Raw genomic sequence first — 18540 nt, 5'->3', positions numbered from 1 at the left:
ACGAATTTTCCATTGCCATGTGTGGAATGAAAAGGACCTATGAATCAATAAACATATTTTATTGAAATTTATAACGATATGTGATGTAAAACGTCTTTCGAGGTCTTGTGATTGATTCCGAAAAATAAGTTTTGGGCATCTAGTGTTTGCTTATTCTTTTTCGTCACGGCAGACTTCGGGTTTTGAGCATTCATTTCTCACTAACCTAGGTTTGGTTTGTACAAATGTTTTATTCACTGAGAAATACGTGGAAACAAGATACAGTATAATAAAGATTAAGAGTATTTGTCATTGTCCTATAATAAATGCATGCAGATGTTTGATAAACACGTACGCTATATTGATTGATTGAACAGCATTGAAAGGCAGCGGCTTTCGTTCGGGTTTTGTGATGTTGATTTGGAAACTGAATGCATTTTTTTCATATATAAATTTCAACTGTGATTAAAAAAATCTTAACTAGAAGAAGTAAACTTATATGGTGTGAATGGTTGCAGTGGTTGGGGTGGACAAATCCATCTGCACACTAAACCGCCTTTTATTTACTATTCAGCAAATGTAATCCGCAGTGGTGCGGTTCAAATAAAGCAGAGATAAAACCGCAGCAGACCAATTGCAGACCGCTTTTACATACAAATAGAATTAGTCCGCAGCGATCTGTAATCCACCATAAAAATGGAACGGTCCAGACTGCATATGGATTTGGCCGCCCTGACCGCAGTTAAGAAAAATGCATTTCTTTTTGGGGACTGAAAAATTACATTACGCCTACATGGCTAAATGGTACGAAAAAAAATCTTCAGTTAAGAAAAAAAAAAAGAACTAAGCACACACACAAAAGAAAAGTAGAAATATTTGGGATTATCTCTAATACTAGATAAGATCATAAGAATAAAAGCATTACCTTTTAAATCTACATAACCAATTACGAAATTACCTATTATGTTTAATTGTAATTAAAAGAGACGTTTTATTAGATAATAAGAATGCAACAATGTGTCCCATAATGTATTAATTTAACATTACTAATTTATTATTAATTATTATTTAATTTCTACAAAAAAAATAGTTTAAAGTTTTAATAGGTACGTTGATAATGTTTACCTGAGTTGTATATACAAGAAATGTATTAAATCTATCATTTGATTTAAACAATATCAGCTGCAGTTAAAAAAAAAAAACAATATCGAAAAGTTAAAAGGTAGTATCCTTAACTGGCCCAATGAAATCGTAGATATGAATTTGTAGTTCCAGTAGTAGTCCAACAAATTGTGGTTGGGACCATACAAGTAATTAAATTCCGATGATCTTCCTTTTATTAATTCCAAGAAAGCTAAAAAATCAAAACTCAAGTTGATTAGGCCAACCAACAAACAGAACACAGAGGCAAGCACAAACACACACACACAACACAAGAAAAAGGATAATAAAAATTCATGTTCACGTCGGCTACTACGTAAATAAAAACATCTCGTGATTTTTTGATCCTCTCGAGTCTCAACAAAACAAAAAAAGAAAAGAGAAAATAAAATAAAAGTAGTAATCGGAAACACAATTTTGGCGGTTGGAAACAGAGAGAGAGAGAGAGAGGCTCTCTTCTTCGTTACCGTTTTGGACCCGATTCCTTCTCCTTCGTTGCCATCTTTACATAACAATCATACTGACTTTTTCTTCTTCTTCATCGAGAGAGAAACAAAAAGATGGGCTTTTTGACCAGTGTGTTGGGGATCTTTGGTTTCGCAATCGGAATCCCTATTGGTCTCATCATTGGATTCTTCGTCTTAATTTATTCTAAGCCTAAACACCAAGAGGTAAACTTTTTTTTTTTTTTTTTTCGTCATGTTTGAGGCTTGTTCTGTTTGTTTCACCATCTGGGTAAGCTTAGAGATTCTGGTCGATCGATTTCAGTGTTTGATTTTGAGGATATACAAAGCATGATGGTGGTGAATCTGACTCTGAGAGCCTAGTTTTGTATTAAAGCTTGTTACTTTTTTCATGTAGCTGGGCATCAATTTTGAGCCTTTAATTTGGTTTTACTGTTTTGATTTACTGGTTAGTGATTTTAACACATTGCAGTATCCACCTGCGAGACCACTTGTTGAGACTAGTATCAGTGTCCTTGTTGATCTTTTACCAGACATTCCACTATGGATGAAGAATCCAGATTATGAAAGAGTAAGTCACATTTTTTTTTTTAGGATTTACGTTGTTGGACTTTAGCAACTAAGCTCGATGACTGACTGATGGTGGGTTTTTCATTAAGGTGGACTGGTTTAACAGATTTCTCTCATGCATGTGGCCCTACCTCGACAAGGTTCTGTTTTTTTAGTTCTTGTTCTGATTTGCTTTACATCAAATTTGGCTACTGTGTTTAAAGCTTTAGTTTTCTTTTCTTGTATAGGCTATTTGCAGGATCATCCGGAGTTCTGCACAACCTATATTTGCAGATTATATTGGGAAGTTCTGTATAGAATCTATTGAGTTTGAAAATTTGAGTCTTGGAACGCTTCCACCAACAGTTCATGGTGAATCCTTGGTCCCATTTAGTTCTTGTGATCTCTTACAGTTATGTTCAATGTGCTAACGGTTAGCAACATTTTGTCTAATCTCTTGCAGGTGTTAAGTTCTATGAGACCAACGAGAAGGAGCTTCTGTTAGAACCATCAATAAAGTGGGCAGGCAATCCCAACATTGTTTTAGTGCTAAAGGTGATGTCTTTACGAATTAGAGTTCAGGTCAGTAAGAGTGATAATGGAACACAAGCAATGCAAAACTTTACTACTCTTCGTTTCCATAAACACGAAGTTTTATCATCTTTTACCTTTGCAGCTCGTAGATCTCCAATTTTTTGCTACAATTCGTGTAGCGCTGAAGCCTCTTCTGCCGACCTTCCCTTGTTTTGGAATGGTTGTAGTTTCATTAATGGAAAAGGTAGCTACCTCTCACATAAAAGTGACTCAGAACTGATTTGAAAGTTACTTGCTTTACCACATGTTGATCAGCATGATTCTCTATGCAGCCACATGTTGATTTTGGATTGAAAGTGCTTGGTGGAGATCTCATGTCCATACCGGGTCTCTACAGATATGTTCAGGTGCTGCATTGATGATCCTCCTATCGGTAGGAGTTGGATTATGGTGTTTATCTATATTCAAACTAGATGCTCCTTCATCAGTACATTTGTCTAATGATTTTGCAGGAAACTATTAAAAGGCAAGTTTCAAGCATGTACCATTGGCCACAAGTGCTTGAGATACCTATCCTTGATGCTTCAACGTAAGTGTCGATCAACTTTTTGGACAATGTAACTAGAAATCATGAGATCTCTCTGTTTCTTTCCTCTGATGTATAAGTTTACTTCTGGTGTAGAGCGTCTGTAAAGAAGCCTGTTGGATTACTTCATGTGAACATTATTCGAGCTCGTAATCTCCTAAAGAAGGATTTGCTGGGAACTTCCGACCCTTATGTCAAGCTTAGTTTGACTGGAGAAAAGCTTCCAGCAAAGAAAACCACCATAAAGAAGAGGAACTTAAACCCAGAATGGAATGAACACTTCAAGCTCATCGTGAAGGACCCTTCATCACAAGTCCTTCAACTAGAAGTCTTTGACTGGGACAAGGTCTATGCATCTCATGATCCGGCTTTGTCTAGTATAAATTTTGTGTTATTCTTACTAAAGCTGCTCTCTTTATCTCCATAGGTTGGAGGGCACGACAGATTGGGAATGCAGATGATCCCGTTGCAAAAGCTTAACCCGGGTGAGAAGAGAGAATTTAATCTTGACCTGATTAAGAACTCAAATGTTGTTGTGGATTCTGGGGACAAGAAAAAAAGAGGAATATTAGAGTTGGACCTCAGGTATGTGCCATTCAGAGAAGAAAGCCTTAAGAGTAGAAACGCAAATAAGGATGAGTACCAGAGGAAAGAAAGCACAGACGAGAAATCATCAGAAAACGATGATTTTCTCAGTCATGCCGGTCTACTCTCAGTTGCAATCCAATCTGCCAAAGATGTCGAAGGCAAGAAGAAACACTCGAACCCTTATGCCGTTGTTCTCTTCGGAGGAGAAAAGAAGAAAACAAAGGTACATTCTTAACCTGCATTTTGCTTAATTATAAGCTACTTAACAACTGTTTGGGTCATGACGAGACTAAGCTCAAATGCATCATGTCATCTGACTATTAATGACCACCGTTTCTTGATCAGATGCTGAAGAAAACACGAGACCCTCGATGGAATGAGGAATTCCAGTTTACACTAGAGGAGCCGCCAGTGAAAGAGAGTATACGCGTTGAGGTCATGAGTAAAGGAACTGGCTTTCACTTTCGATCCAAGGTAAATATCTCACACCCTGACCTGAGCCTGAAGAAAACTCAGTTAACATTCGTGTTGGCTGTAAACCAGTTTTTAAGCAGACAGACTCATGCCAACTAATACCTTTGCTTCCTCTCTATGTAGGAGGAACTTGGACATGTAGACATAAATCTGGAGGATGTTGTTGTCAATGGAAGGATCAACCAGAAATACCATCTTATCAATTCCAGAAACGGCATTATTCACATTGAGATCCGTTGGACGACTAGTTAACAAACTGAAAACATAAATTTTTGTTCTAGTGGGGCGTTTATTAAAATCTTGCGTTACCTCTATCTAAATCATATTATTTCAATTGAAATTCAACGTACATATTAAATCAGTGGTAAAATGTTTCATACAGAGACAAGAAAAAGTATAAACGAGACCTAAGGGCTTCTGCCAAACGACCAAGAGAAGAGGAGAGAAAGTCGCCGGAGGAGCCATTAGGCTTAGAAATGACGGTGGTGAGACCACCATCGGCGAGAAGAGGATTAGTTGGTCCACCGACACGTACGGGATCAGTGTCACCAGACTCATTAGCAAAAGTTCTCCACTCAGAGGTCTCATCAATTGAGTGAGACTCAAGCACTAGTCCACACTCAGAGCATACCGTGTCTCCAGCAGAGTGATCAAACACAACCTCCGTATGCCTCTTACAGTCTGAACAAAACGTGCCACTGATTGCTTCCTTTGAGCTTTCGCTTAATCGTGTGACAAAGTATTCGACTTTTACGGAGACTACCACTCTTCTTCTTCTTCTTCAGTGTTCGACCTCTTCAACTTCAAGTTCAGCTCCTCTTGACTTTTGTTCGTCATCGAGGAAAATGCGAATCGGGCAACGATCGACCGTACACGTGTCATTAACAGAATCGTCTAATCACTTTGATGGACTCTGGGCTTCAAAGCCCAACAGTCGATTTTTTTATGAGGACGAAATTACGAAAGTACCCTCAAACTACCGGTTTAGCGTTAATTGATTAAGAGAGAAATACAATTATGTTTTCAAAATTTCAATGCTGATATGATTAAATGATGATATGAATATGATTCGCTGCTGAAGCAAAAGCTGCGCTAAAAGAACAAAAAAGCCTAGACTCTTTACTTCTCAGTTCTCATGATTCTTCTTCATCTTGTTCACCTCATCCTTGAGAGTGATAACATCGACGCGACTCATCTGAAGTTGAAACGCCGGAACAATCTTGCTTCCACAGCTACAATAACTTCCCGACCAGTCAAAGCTTCCAACCTTAGCTTGACATTTTGGACACAATAGCTTCCCTTCCGACACATCATCTTCCATAGTTAATCATGACATATAACAAGAGAGATGATCAGGATCAATCAAGAAACCAACACATAATATGCTAGTGAAGAGTATCTATATAAATAGTACCTTCATTCATCCAACTGAGAGGCTCTACAAATATAGAAGTACAGTGGTTCACCTCACCAGGATTCTTCTTGACCTCTCCAAACATGTTTTTAAACATGTCATCAAACTCTGAATCAGCCTCACCTGGAGTATGCTCTATTACTTGCTTCTGAATCAACAATACTTTACTGCATTTCTTGCACTGGTATGTACTACCACTACTCTCATTTAATAATCCCGGATCATCCCTTAACTTCAATCTGTCAAATTTGTTATCCTTGCTATATAAGTAACTTGGTATATAGGCAAACAACACACAATCTCATTGTATCAGATCCATGACCAAATGGGAACGCATAAACTAAAAAAGCTAGTACGTGAAGGTTGTAGTCACGATCAGGTTGGTGTAAGCGTGAAGCTTACCAAGTGTATGAAACACTCTAAGGCGTTTAGAGGGTTTCGGTTGAGAGTTGGGCTTGTTCCGGTTTAGGCCCATACGGGATTGTTGATGGGCGGGTCCATTAAGCATTATGGTCCAATGGCGGTTGGTTCGTGTGGGCTCGCACGTGGGAGTGGTTGTTAGAAGCTAAAAGCTTCTCAACTCTTCTTCTTTTATAATCTCTTCTTTTGTATCGTTACGAGTCTGTTAGTGAGAGAGAGCGAAGAGAGAGATTGTAATCGCCATTGTTGTAGCTCGGTTTGAGCTCAAGAGAAGCTAGTGGATTCTGGAGTATTACTCCGGCGAGACGTAGGATTCCACCTTGGAATCCGAACTCGTAAAACTCGTGTGAGTAGTTTGTTTCTCGTTTCTCTTTTCTTGCTCAGTTCGATCGGTTAATTAATCAGATCTAGGTTTGGATCGTACAAAGTGGTATCAGAGCCAATAGGTTTAGGTGTTCAGTTCTTGGTTTTCAATTCGGAGATGACGAGCTCGGATCTGAAGGCTCATATGGTACTACATTCGTACTTCATGAGGTTAGGTACATGCCTAAGATCTCGAGAAACTTAATCTCTCTTGGTACTCTTGAAGCTAAAGGATGTGAGTTTAGAGGTGGAAAGGGGGTCCTCAAGGTGGTCACCGGTTGTACAGTGTTCATGAAGGGTGACAGGAGACAGTCTTTGTACGTTTTACAAGGTACTGCTCAAGTGAGAGGGTCTCATGTAGCAGAGGAGAAGGTCACGGTAGAAGACAAGCAAATCACAGACATGTCAAGGCTGTGGCATAGCAGGATGGGGCACATTGGACAGAAAGGTCTTGAAGTTTTGGCCAAGAAGGGTTGTTTCCGTGACAACAAGGTAACCAATGTGCAGTTCTGTGAAGACTGCGTGATAGGGAAATCCCACAAAGTAAGTTTCGAACCTGCGCAACATGTTACTAAGGAAAGATTGGATTACATCCATTCTGACCTATGGGATTCTCCTAATGTTCCTATTAGTCTTGGGAAGTGTCAGTACTTTATCTCGTTTACTGACGAATACTCAAGGAAGGTGTGGATAAATTTCTTAAAGACTAAGGATGAGGCTTTCAAGAGCTTCGTAGATTGGAAGAAGATGGTTGAGGTTCAAACAGAGAGGAAAGTCAAGAAGCTTCGAACGGACAATGGCTTGGAGTTTTGTAACCAGCAGTTTGACTCTTTCTGTAAGGATGAAGGCATTGTGAGACACATGACGTGTACTTACACACCTCAACAGAACGGTGTGGCCGAAAGGTTGAACCATACTATAATGAACAAGGTCAGGAGCATGTTGAGTGAAAGCGGGTTAAGTCAAAGGTTTTGGGTAGAAGCTGCTTCGACAGCAGTGTATTTGATCAACAGATCTCCTCCGTCTGTCCTTGAGTTCAGGGCACCAAAAGAACTATGGACTTCAAGTATGCCTTCATTGGCTGGACTTCGGAGATTCGGATGTCTGGCATATGTCCATTCAAGTGATGGTAAATTGGAACCAAGGGCTAAGAAAGGAGTTTTGACAGGCTATCTAGAGGGAGTAAAGGGGTTCAAAGTTTGGTTACTTGAAGATAAGAAGTGTGTAATCAGCAGGAATGTGGTCTTCAGGGAAGACAAGGTTTACAAGGATATCAAAAACGAAGCAGACAAAGGTAGTGTTTCTGATCCCTTTTCTACTGACAATGTTTTTAGTTTTGACTTTGCAGGTTTAGACATAGCACAAGAGGATGTTTCTCAAGGTGGAGGAGTCCCAGAACCAAAGGTCATTACTATTCAGGATTCAGATGATCAACCGGTGGTCTGTACAAAGCAAGAGTTGAGCTCTACAGGTGAAAGAAGCTACCAGCTGGCTCGTGACAGATTGAGAAGACAAATCGTTCCTCCTATCAGGTTTGGAGATTATGAGTGTGAGGATGATATTGTTGGGTTTGTCTATTCAATATCAGAAGATGGCGGTTTTTCTGAGTCAGCAAGATTCCAAGAAGTTGAGAATGACCAAGACAGTGATAAGTGGTTAGTAGCGGCTGATGAGGAGATGGATTCACAGCAAAAGAACCACACCTGGGATTTGGTTGATAAGCCAGATGGTGTAAAGCCGATAGGGTGCAAGTGGATATTCAAAAGGAAAGGTGGCATACCTGGGGTGGAACCTCCTAGATATAAGGCAAGACTGGTGGCTAAAGGTTATGCACAAAAGGAAGGCGTTGACTATCAAGAGATCTTTGCTCCGGTGGTGAAGCATGTATCTATCAGATATTTGTTGTCAGCAGCAGTGTATTTTAATATGGAGTTGCAGCAGATGGATGTCAAGACGGCGTTCCTCCATGGCTACCTTGTAGAAGATATTTTCATGGAGCAACCTGAGGGATATGAAGATCCTAAGCATCCTGACAAGTTGTGTCTACTGAGGAAATCTCTATATGGCTTAAACCAATCACCGAGACAGTGGAACAAACAGTTTGATGACTATATGGTGAAGATCAGTTACAGCAGGAGTACGTTTGATCAGTGTGTGTACTTTCGAAAGCTAAGTGGAGGTGCATACATCTACCTATTGCTCTATGTGGATGACATCCTGATAGCATCAGTTGACAAGGAGGAATTTCAGAACTTGAAGACATTGTTGAGTGCAGAGTTTGAGATGAAGGATTTGGGCGATGCTAAGAAGATTCTTGGCATGGAGATCACTCGAGACAGGATCAATGGTCGTCTCAAGTTATCTCAGGAGAACTATTTGAAGAAGGTGCTGGGAAACTTCAGGATGGATCAGTCAAAGGCGGTTGTCACACCGATGGGAGCTCATTTCAAGCTAAGAGCTGCGACTGATCACGAGTTGACTGATCAATGAAGTTTTATGAAGAAAGTCCCTTATCAGAGTGCGGTCGGGATCATCATGTATTCAATGATATGGACGAGACCAGATTTAGCTTATCTGGTAGGTGTGGTAAGCATGTTTATGAGCAATCCTATTAAGGATCATTGGCAGGCAGTGAAGTGGATTCTGAGGTACATAAGAGGATCTATTGGGGTTAGTCTGAGTTACAGAAAGGCTGGTGATTTTGTTATCAGTGGCTATTGCGTCTCTGACTTTGCAGGAAATCAAGATAACATAAGGTCAACAACTGGCATTGTGTTCACTATTGGAGGTAATGCCATTAGCTGGAAGTCAACTCTCCAGAAGGTTGTTTCTCTATCATCTATTGAAGCAGAGTATATGGCCTTAGCATAAGCTGTGAAAGAGGCAATGTGATTAAAAGGTTTTTCTGAGGAACTTGGGTTTCCGCAAGGTTGTGTGGAGATCAACTGTGACTCGCAGAGTGCGATATCGTTGGCAAAGAATCCCGTCTTCCATGAGAGGACCAAACACATTGACGTGAAGTATCATTTTATCAGGGATTTAATTGCTAAAGGTCAGGTACAAGTGGTGAAGATATCTACAGAGGTCAATCGTGCGGACATCTTCACAAAGGTTTTACCTATCAACAAGCTTCAGGAAGCATTGCAGATGCTTCGGGTTTCCAAAAGCTGAGATAGTCCATCTTTGACGGGAACTTGTATCCGGGTTTGGATACGGTAGTCCACCAAGGTAAAGGTCATGATCTTGACTAAGGTGGAGATTTGAAGGTTGTAGTCACGATCAGGTTGATGTAAGCATGAAGCTTACCAAGTGTATGACACACTCTAAGCCGTTTGGAGGGTTTCAGTTGAGAGCTGGGCTTGTTCCGGTTTAAGCCCATACGGGATTGTTGATGGGCGGGTCCAGTAAGCATTATGGTCCAATGGCGGTTGGTTCGTGTGGGCTCGCACGTGGGAGTGGTTGTTAGAAGCTAAAAGCTTCTCGACTCTTCTTCTTCTATAATCTCTTCTTTTGTATCGTTACGAGTCTGTTAGTGAGAGAGAGCGAAGAGAGAGATTGTAATCGCCATTGTTGTAGCTCGGTTTGAGCTCAAGAGAAGCTAGCTGATTCCGGAGTATTACTCCGGCGAGACGTAGGATTCCACCTTGGAATCCGAACTCGTAAAACTCGTGTGTGTCGTTTGTTTCTCGTTTCTCTTTTCTTGCTCAGTTCGATCGGTTAATCAATCAGATCTAGGTTTGGATCGTACAGTATGGTTGAAAGAAATCAATACCTAAAGCTTTTAGACGGAATTGCTTGTAGATAGGGCTGGAACGGTCGACTTTGAAGTTCATTCTCTCAAACAAATCCAACTGCAAGATCATGTGAAAAACATTAGTGGTTATCATCATGAACATACACATAACTTTGAAAAGCTGTGTAAACTAAAACTATACTATATCATAAAAGCTATATATATATGGTATGCACCTGTTTCAAGAAACTCTCTACTTATTTGTTTTGCTTTATCTTCTTACAATTTCGATAGATAATGGACAAGATCAACAAGATTGCTGACGTACAAGATGGAGAGATCAGCATTGGAAAGATAGATCCACGAGAATTTGGATGGGATCTTACCAAATTTTATGAATATAGCGGTTCGCTCACGACTCCTCCTTGCACGGAAGATGTCATGTGGACCATCATCAGCAAGGTAATAATTCTAGCAAAACTTAAAAACCAAATTGTAACTGAATTCAAGAATCCAGAATCTATAAAAAAACCGACTCAAATCTGATTCCCTGTTCAATAATAATGCAGGTGGGGACTGTTTCGCGTCAGCAAATTGATTTATTGACCGATGCTCGTCGCGGTGTAAGAACTATACGAGACTCTCACGTAAACATTTACCAAGAACACATTTGAATTTCTGCTTTTTTAATCAAACATGTTTTCTTGTTAACTAGGGTTATGAGAAGAATGCAAGACCGGCTCAACCCCTTAACGCCCGTCTGGTTTATTTAAACGAGCAGTCCAGTCCAAGTCCAAGTCCAAAAATACAAATACCACGAGTTGGTCCTTACTGAGACTGTCTTATAGGACAAGGCAACTCCGAGTCCTAATTTTCATTCAAAGAAAATTCGAGAAGATGTAAATTGGGGGACATAACTAATTTTGTTTTTGATTATTCTTTTTATTAAAAGTTAAAATTATGCAATATTCTATATGCATAAAGTTTTCTTCTATAAATGTACTCCAATAAATAAGATGTAATATACCCAACCATAATGTGTTGTTTGATTATTTGATAATATAAAGATTATACATTTCACATTTTTTTATATAAACTATTAAGTTCAACTAAATCGGAAAAGTTTCCTGTAGTTCCACTGACAACAGCATTCACACAATGAAGAACATACAAAGAAAACTCAAGATGCGCAAACGGGTTACCGTAAAAACACTTATGCGATGAGGAAGGGGAGGACGGTGAGCATGAAGGTTTCATAGGTGAAAGTAGCTGAGCCTGAGTACGATGTGTCCTTCTCCTTGAACTTCTCTGTCAGCCCCTGCAGTTTCCATCATATTATAGATCAGATTACTAACTTCTAAATACGACACTTGGATCATTAAACCACATTGTAACAAGAACCGACTATGAACTGTTGCGGTCTCAGATGCAATCAGTAATGAAAGGCAAACTCATTGCTGTTCTGACCCATAATCTCACCACATATGACAATTTAACAAACTTAGTATAATGTAGACTATGGAGTTAGATATTTGGGTTGAGAGACAAGTTTGAGTCTAACTCTTCCCAGGAGTAATTCCTATAACTAATAAGGTTTCAGACTCATTTCACTAAGGCAAACTTGTCTAGGCGCTGTATGAGAGAGCAACAGAGTAAAAAAGAGCGTACCTTAACAGTGAGACAGCACCTGCATAAAGGCAAAACAGATACCGTTAATAAATAAGCAACGATCACAGCAATAAGAAGAAAAGAGAGCACAGAAAGAATATCATACTCAATGAAATTGTCATATTCGATGGCCCTGTTCTTCCCTCCGCTTTTGTCAAACTTGGAAACCAGCAGATCCAAAATCACAGGAGGAACCGAAAACCCAAGGCTCAAAAGCGCATCTCTCAGCTCATTTACATCTATTCTGCCGCTCCTATCCTTGTCAGACCTCTCAAAAATGGACTGAACCATTCCCAAAACAAACCACATGTGTGAACTTCCAAACAATGTTGCTATGCTATATCACTAGCACAAACCCAAAAGATTCATGAAAACATTTAAACTTACCCTCCAGTTCTGAAGACTGTAGAAAAGTGCAGTAAACTCCTTAGGTCCTACAACATGGAGACTTCTCAAGTTAGTACAGGACACCAATTCAAAAACCAGGCTAGCAAGAGAAATGATTGTAACTAGAATGATAATTTATAAATTCAACTAGCACTAAAATAATGAAACCAAGAGATTCAACAAGATGATAAAGAGACAGTGGGGTAGCACGTTATTCATGGAAAATTCTACAAATATTGTTAAAATTGCCAACATGGTCATACAAAAACATTGACAAAGTATGAATCTTTTGAGTTTTGCATCTAAGACAGAGATGGACATGATAACGTTACTGAACAAGAATCATAGAGATGTATAACTTCAGAAACTAACAACGCTCATTGTCGAATCAATCAAAAGCATATAGAAGAAAGCTCACCAATTTTCATGGCATTGCTATTGGTGAAAAGATACATAAGAAGATGAACAGTTCTCATACTGAACCTCTGCTGATAAGAAGAGAGAGCTCCTTGAAGCTCCTTATCATCAATGAAGCCACTACCATCTTGATCCGCAGCTTGAAAGCAAGCCACTATATTCGGATCCGTTCCCGGAGCAAAACCTGACGGAATCAGAGAAGCAAAAGGACTTCCATAAGAGGCTTGAGGAGGATAGCCTCCGTCCCCGCCGCCATATCCAGACGACGCTGGACGAGGTTGACCACCGTAACCGCCGTATTCAGAAGGCGGTGGAGTAGCTCCGTATCCTCCACCGTGACCGGACGGCGGCGAAGGACGTGGTCCAGCACCGTAACACCCGTAATCCGAAGGTCCAGGCGATGGATAAGCTCCGTAATCTCCGTAAGGTTTCTCCTTTGGCGGCTTGTTGTAGTCTCCGGGAGAAGGCGCGTACGGTGCTGAAGGAGGCTGTGCTCCGTACGAAGAAGACTGAGGCTTCGAAGATCCGTAAGGAGGAGGCGCGGAAGAGGACGATGGTGGGTTCGGTGCTCCGTAAGGAACTGCGTAAGGAGCTGAGGAGGTGGTCGGTGATCCGTACGGAGGATTGTTTCCTGTAGATGAGTAAGGTGGCTGAGGTGGCGGTGGTTGATTTCCTCCGCCGCCGCCGTAACCGTAACCGTAGCCTTGACTCGTCGGAGGGTACCCTGACATCGTCGCTTTTACAATTAAGAAAGGAGAAACAAAAAATCGAAACTTTAGAAGAGATCTTAATAAAGTTTGAGTTTTTCTTTTTGTCAATGAATGTGATTTATGTTGACCTCATCATCATCAAAGCTGGGTGTGTGTTGTTAAAAGGACACTCTCGAGAATTTTGTCTCTGATTATAAACTATTTACAAACAATGCCATTTGCAAACTGGATCTAAAGTCTAACCGACACTACAAATCAGACTGTTCGGTTTTGGAATTAATCAGATTTCATAAAAACATCTGAAAACGTATTTATACATTGTATGCTCTTAAATTAAACCAAATCTATATAGTTTAATAATACAAAAAAATTGATTTTTTTGGTCTTTTTTGATAAATACAAATATGGGATTTGATATTATCTTCTCAAGTTACAGAAATAAAACAAAGGGTTAACAAGACACACATTAATAAAGAGAGAAAGGTTTGATTTTTATTTCTCATCTAAAGCTAATTTGCCGTTCCAATGCTAAAAGCAAGGACCTGACTTCTCTCGTTTTGTTTCTTTCTCTCTCTCTCTTTCTTTCTTTCTTTCTTTCTTTCAATCGAAATCTCGATCTGGACGACGAAGAGGAAGAAGAAGAAACCACCAGATCAGAGAAAAAAAAACAATGTCTTCGTCGTCGAAGAAACAAACCCTTTTCATATCGACACTAATCATATCATGGTACTCATCAAACATTGGTGTTCTTCTCCTCAACAAGTTCCTCCTCTCCAATTACGGATTCAAATTCCCGATTTTTCTCACAATGTGTCACATGTCCGCTTGCGCTATCCTTAGCTACATCTCAATCGTTTTCCTAAAGCTTGTTCCTCTCCAACACCTCAAATCTCGATCTCAGTTCCTCAAGGTTGCTACGCTAAGCATCGTCTTTTGTGCTTCCGTCGTCGGTGGTAATATCTCGCTTCGTTACCTCCCTGTCTCTTTTAATCAAGCCGTCGGTGCTACGACGCCGTTTTTCACCGCTCTGTTCGCTTATCTTATGACCTTTAAGAGAGAAGCTTGGGTTACTTATGGTGCTCTCGTCCCCGTCGTTGCCGGTGTTGTCATCGCTAGTGGGGTAATCACAGTTATTTCTTCTTCCTCTGTTTTCAGTTCTGTTAACAATGCCATATTATATGAAAATTTGGGCTTTGCTAGATTTGAAATTCATGATTTTTTTGGAGGATCTGATTTGGATGTTAGATGACGGATTCGTAGTTAGATGTTTCATATGTTGGTGTGAAAGACCTAAAACTTGGACAAAAGGTGTAAACTTTGAAATCAGGGCAAATTTTTGAGTGTTGAGTTATCTAAAAAGCTTTAGCCTTTTTTTGTTTATGGTCTAATTATCAGGTGTAGAATTTTTGGTAGAACAACATTTTGGGATCTAACCTTCCTTATTTCGCCTGCAAGGTGATATCTTTATAAGCTTAATCAAAGTGGTTGGTTATATCCTTTGTNTTTTTTTTTTTTTTTTTTTGTGTGTGTATGAATTATGATGTTCATCTAAAGCACCAGTTTTGTTTTTGCAGGGTGAGCCAGGATTTCACTGGTTTGGGTTCATTATGTGCATTAGTGCTACGGCGGCAAGAGCCTTTAAATCTGTTCTTCAAGGCATTCTACTTTCTTCTGAGGGGTAAATAATATATCACGCCTTCATTTATCTTTAGATTCTGCAAAGCAGTTAGAGGATCAAATCAGGAAAGTTTTGTTACCTAATTAAGAAATCTCATAAATGGTTGGTTCTTAGGTAGAATGTTGCAATACATTATTATCAGGTTAAGATTTTAACGGCATAGTCATAGAACTAAATTGTTACCAAAAACACCAACATTTATATATGATCTCTCTGTTGTTCCTCTTCTTCTTTTTTCTCCTGCAGGGAAAAGTTGAACTCGATGAATCTGATGTTGTATATGTCTCCAATAGCTGTCATTGCTCTTCTTCCCGTCACGCTAGTTATGGAACCAGACGTGATCAGTTTGACCTTGACGCTTGCAAAACAACATCAGTACATGTGGATACTTCTTCTAGTTAACTCTGTGATGGCTTATTCAGCCAATTTGTTGAACTTTCTGGTTACCAAACACACAAGCGCCCTCACCCTCCAGGTACACCTATTTGCTTCCCTCCTTTTAGAGCTCGATCGTGGAGATAACAAGACTAACAATGTTGATTGTGTTCCGCATTGTGCAGGTTCTTGGAAATGCTAAAGGAGCAGTTGCAGTGGTGATTTCGATCTTGATCTTTCAAAACCCGGTTACGGTTATGGGAATTGGCGGGTATTCCATAACCGTCCTTGGGGTGGTTGCTTATGGAGAGACAAAACGCAGATTTAGATGAACTTTCAGACATCCATTGAAGACACAACATAGCTTCTCTATGTTTGTTTCTTCTTTTGTTCAACACTCCTCATTACTCATAATTAGGACCTGAAGTTTTTGGGGATATTAAGAGATGAGAATTTCTTAGTAGTGATTTTTTGTAACTATCATATACGCAACTTTATTATGTAATATGTATTGGACTATGTTAGATCCCATGATGAGAGATATCATTTTTTTTTTGGATGTGTTTATGACCAAGGATGAGATGCAATTTTGGTTATTTAACTTTATTATTTAACAACCAAGTGTATTACTATTTCTCAAGCAATTACGTTTCTTTGCTTAACCCAAACTAAAATTGTTTTTGTTGTTTTGCGTTTTTTTTCTCTCTCTATCTTGTTTTTGTCACCAAAAAGAAAACCTAATTTATTAACTAGAATATATATTGTATAGATTGTGAACACACAAAAGACATGATATTTATGTTATGTTTGCGCTATTTTTGGTTAAAAACTGCAAAAATGTTGTTTTCTATGTTAAAAAAAAAAATGGTATAATACAGTATAGCTACGTGACATAAACGTAAAATGATAATGTATATGCTTAAGAAAACATTGCTAATCAAAATTTAAAATGTATTATCTCATGACGATTCCCTAAAGAAGCTTCGAAACAGCATTTTATATCACTATGGTTGAAAAATAAATGGCCGGCTTACCAACAAAAGCAGTGTCGATTTACTTACTTTTATGCATATAGTAATGAGTATATAGGAGAATATGTTTTACTGGCTTGTCGCCGACGTGCAAACCATAATCAAGCTATTATTAACCATCTTTGTCTTCTGCTATGTACTATATTTTTGTCTAGAGGGGGAGGATGGTGATCTTTATAACTAGTTTTTAATAACTTTCTTCTAAGAAAAGAATCATCAATGATTAGCAAAGTGGAGAAGATTCTTTTTTCTTTTGCAATTTTCTTATGTTCTTTGTATATTTGTAAGGAATATATTTAATAAAATAATATATTTTACTTTTGGAAACATTAGTAATTATTGAAATGTCAACGTAGGAGAGACCTTATTAAGTCAAGCCTTTATATGCTACCAATAATTGTTTCTATTTTAAATGAAATTGTATGGGATCGGAGGTTTTAATGGTTTTTATGTTGAAAATATTAGGGTTGTAGTAAAAACTTATCTAAAAATGATTAATATTTGTTTGCAATGATGATTTTTTTTTCCATTGCACATATCAGAATTTATTTTTGTATAGTATTTTAGTGATATATTTCAATGAAAAGATTGAAATTAAAACTTCTCAATCAAATTAAGCGTGTAATTTATGGATAAATAAAAGAAAATTTGATACTAAGCATGGAATTAGATGAAGTTTAAAAGATAACATTTTTATAGCCTCTTCTGTCCTCATAATTTATTAGCTAAATTTCCATTATGATTTAAAAATACATATGACAAAGAGGTTAATAAAAAGACGTCAGCTTATTTATATAAGTGTGGTATGGTTGTTAATAAAGGTTATACATACAATCAAATATATAATTTTCCCCTGAGATATTAGAGAGAAATGAATAAAGAAATCGCAACTCAACTAGTATAATTTAAAGTGTTTTCTTTTAGTTAGTTCTTTATGTATATAAAGTTCAACATTTTCTTGAGTGTTTTGCATATTTTTAGGAATTTAAGAAGTTAAGATATGAAAACGTTTCCTCATTTTTGGTTACTTTATGGAACACAATTAGTAATTAATATGTCAACGTAGGCAAGACCTTCCTTAGACCATTTTTACTGGAGAAATGGGTGAAGATTTCTCAGAAGATTAAAAAAAAATATTTTTATTATATTTATTCATTTTTTATTTATTTTTTAAAAGATGAACCAACGAGCAAGTGACACATTTCTATTTCAGCCAAAGCAACGATTCTTCCAGTCCTCCCCCAAGCATCGATTCTTTCTGATTTCTCTTCTCTCTCTTCTTTTTATTATTTTTTTACTTAAAGCAATTACAAGAGTAACCACCAGTAATGATGCCCTTAGGTAAAGCCTACATGCTTAAGAAAATAATTAATTGTATTTCAAAGGCAAGTCACCAATCACCACATATTGTTAGGGTCTTAACATTTTAATTGGTTTTTTTTTATATATACACATTTTAAGGTTACAAATTAAAAGACTAGAAGAAGAAGAACTCAAAAGTATTTTGGAAGATAAAAGTTAAAATGAGAAGATTGTTTTAGGGATTTTTGGCAGAACTAACCCCAACAAAAAAACTTAATTAACTGTTAGTCTGTTTTATGAAAAAAAATAAAATTAATAATAATAAAAATGATGATCTGTACATCAGTACATGGAAGATGTGGTTCTTCGGTTCGACCCTGCGGCTGACACGTGACGTTGACCAAAGGGCGTGTGCGTTTTTTTACCCTCTCTTCCTCCTTTTGTGTGTATTTACTTTTTACTTGTCTCTATCACATGTCAAGTCATGTTGTGTATTAACCATTTTACAATATATTTTGAGTACTACTGAGTAAACGAATACTTAAATATTTTCTACTCGTTTGATGTTTACAAAAATATGACAAGATTAATATGAAGGGGATATACTGTTTTAAAAGATGAGTATATCCAAAAAAATTCGAAAACGAACCACCTCAAATACACACTCGCATATAGTATAATTTAATTTAATTCGTTTTATAATTATT

General features: G+C 38.1%; 5 protein-coding genes across 7 annotated transcripts; 3 read left to right on the top strand and 2 right to left on the bottom strand.

The window, feature by feature from the left end:
* On the top strand, positions 1368-4686 carry LOC104734436 (synaptotagmin-3). 2 transcript variants are annotated; one of them, XM_010454015.2, is made up of 12 exons: positions 1368-1811; positions 2077-2175; positions 2264-2314; positions 2402-2525; positions 2617-2735; positions 2830-2931; positions 3020-3094; positions 3200-3276; positions 3370-3619; positions 3701-4084; positions 4207-4335; positions 4459-4686. In XM_010454015.2, exons 1-12 carry the CDS (start codon positions 1701-1703, stop codon positions 4585-4587), a joined length of 1650 nt encoding a protein of 549 aa, XP_010452317.1. In that variant the 5' UTR covers positions 1368-1700; the 3' UTR covers positions 4588-4686. The 2 variants fall into 2 exon arrangements, with proteins under 2 accessions (XP_010452317.1, XP_019090489.1); XM_019234944.1 differs by lacking the exons at positions 1368-1811; positions 2077-2175; positions 2264-2314; positions 2402-2525; positions 2617-2735 and having other exon boundaries at positions 2895-2931; positions 3020-3120.
* Positions 4694-5172, bottom strand: LOC104737829 (transcription initiation factor IIB-2-like). The gene is made up of 2 exons (XM_010458089.1): positions 5129-5172; positions 4694-5057 (listed from the first exon to the last, which is right to left on the bottom strand). The coding sequence occupies exons 1-2, from the start codon at positions 5170-5172 to the stop codon at positions 4694-4696; spliced, it is 408 nt and encodes a 135-aa protein (XP_010456391.1).
* Positions 10509-11123, top strand: LOC104734434 (alpha carbonic anhydrase 3-like). Its single transcript, XM_010454013.2, has 3 exons — positions 10509-10727; positions 10835-10888; positions 10981-11123. The coding sequence occupies exons 1-3, from the start codon at positions 10563-10565 to the stop codon at positions 11098-11100; spliced, it is 339 nt and encodes a 112-aa protein (XP_010452315.1). The 5' UTR covers positions 10509-10562; the 3' UTR covers positions 11101-11123.
* LOC104734433 (probable calcium-binding protein CML50) lies at positions 10787-13688 on the bottom strand. 2 transcript variants are annotated; one of them, XM_010454012.2, is made up of 6 exons: positions 12739-13688; positions 12321-12367; positions 12040-12215; positions 11934-11952; positions 11468-11583; positions 10787-11132 (listed from the first exon to the last, which is right to left on the bottom strand). In XM_010454012.2, exons 1-5 carry the CDS (start codon positions 13466-13468, stop codon positions 11479-11481), a joined length of 1077 nt encoding a protein of 358 aa, XP_010452314.1. In that variant the 5' UTR covers positions 13469-13688; the 3' UTR covers positions 10787-11132; positions 11468-11478. The 2 variants fall into 2 exon arrangements, with proteins under 2 accessions (XP_010452314.1, XP_010452313.1); XM_010454011.2 differs by lacking the exon at positions 10787-11132 and having other exon boundaries at positions 11278-11583; positions 12739-13687.
* LOC104734432 (probable sugar phosphate/phosphate translocator At5g04160) lies at positions 13912-16067 on the top strand. Its single transcript, XM_010454010.2, has 4 exons — positions 13912-14567; positions 15022-15125; positions 15372-15600; positions 15686-16067. The coding sequence occupies exons 1-4, from the start codon at positions 14118-14120 to the stop codon at positions 15830-15832; spliced, it is 930 nt and encodes a 309-aa protein (XP_010452312.1). The 5' UTR covers positions 13912-14117; the 3' UTR covers positions 15833-16067.

The sequence above is a fragment of the Camelina sativa genome, chromosome 13, assembly GCF_000633955.1.
Source record: "Camelina sativa cultivar DH55 chromosome 13, Cs, whole genome shotgun sequence".
In the NCBI taxonomy this organism is placed as follows: domain Eukaryota; kingdom Viridiplantae; phylum Streptophyta; class Magnoliopsida; order Brassicales; family Brassicaceae; genus Camelina; species Camelina sativa.
Note: the sequence above shows the minus strand (reverse complement) of the source record. Positions and strands in the feature narration are given on the sequence as shown.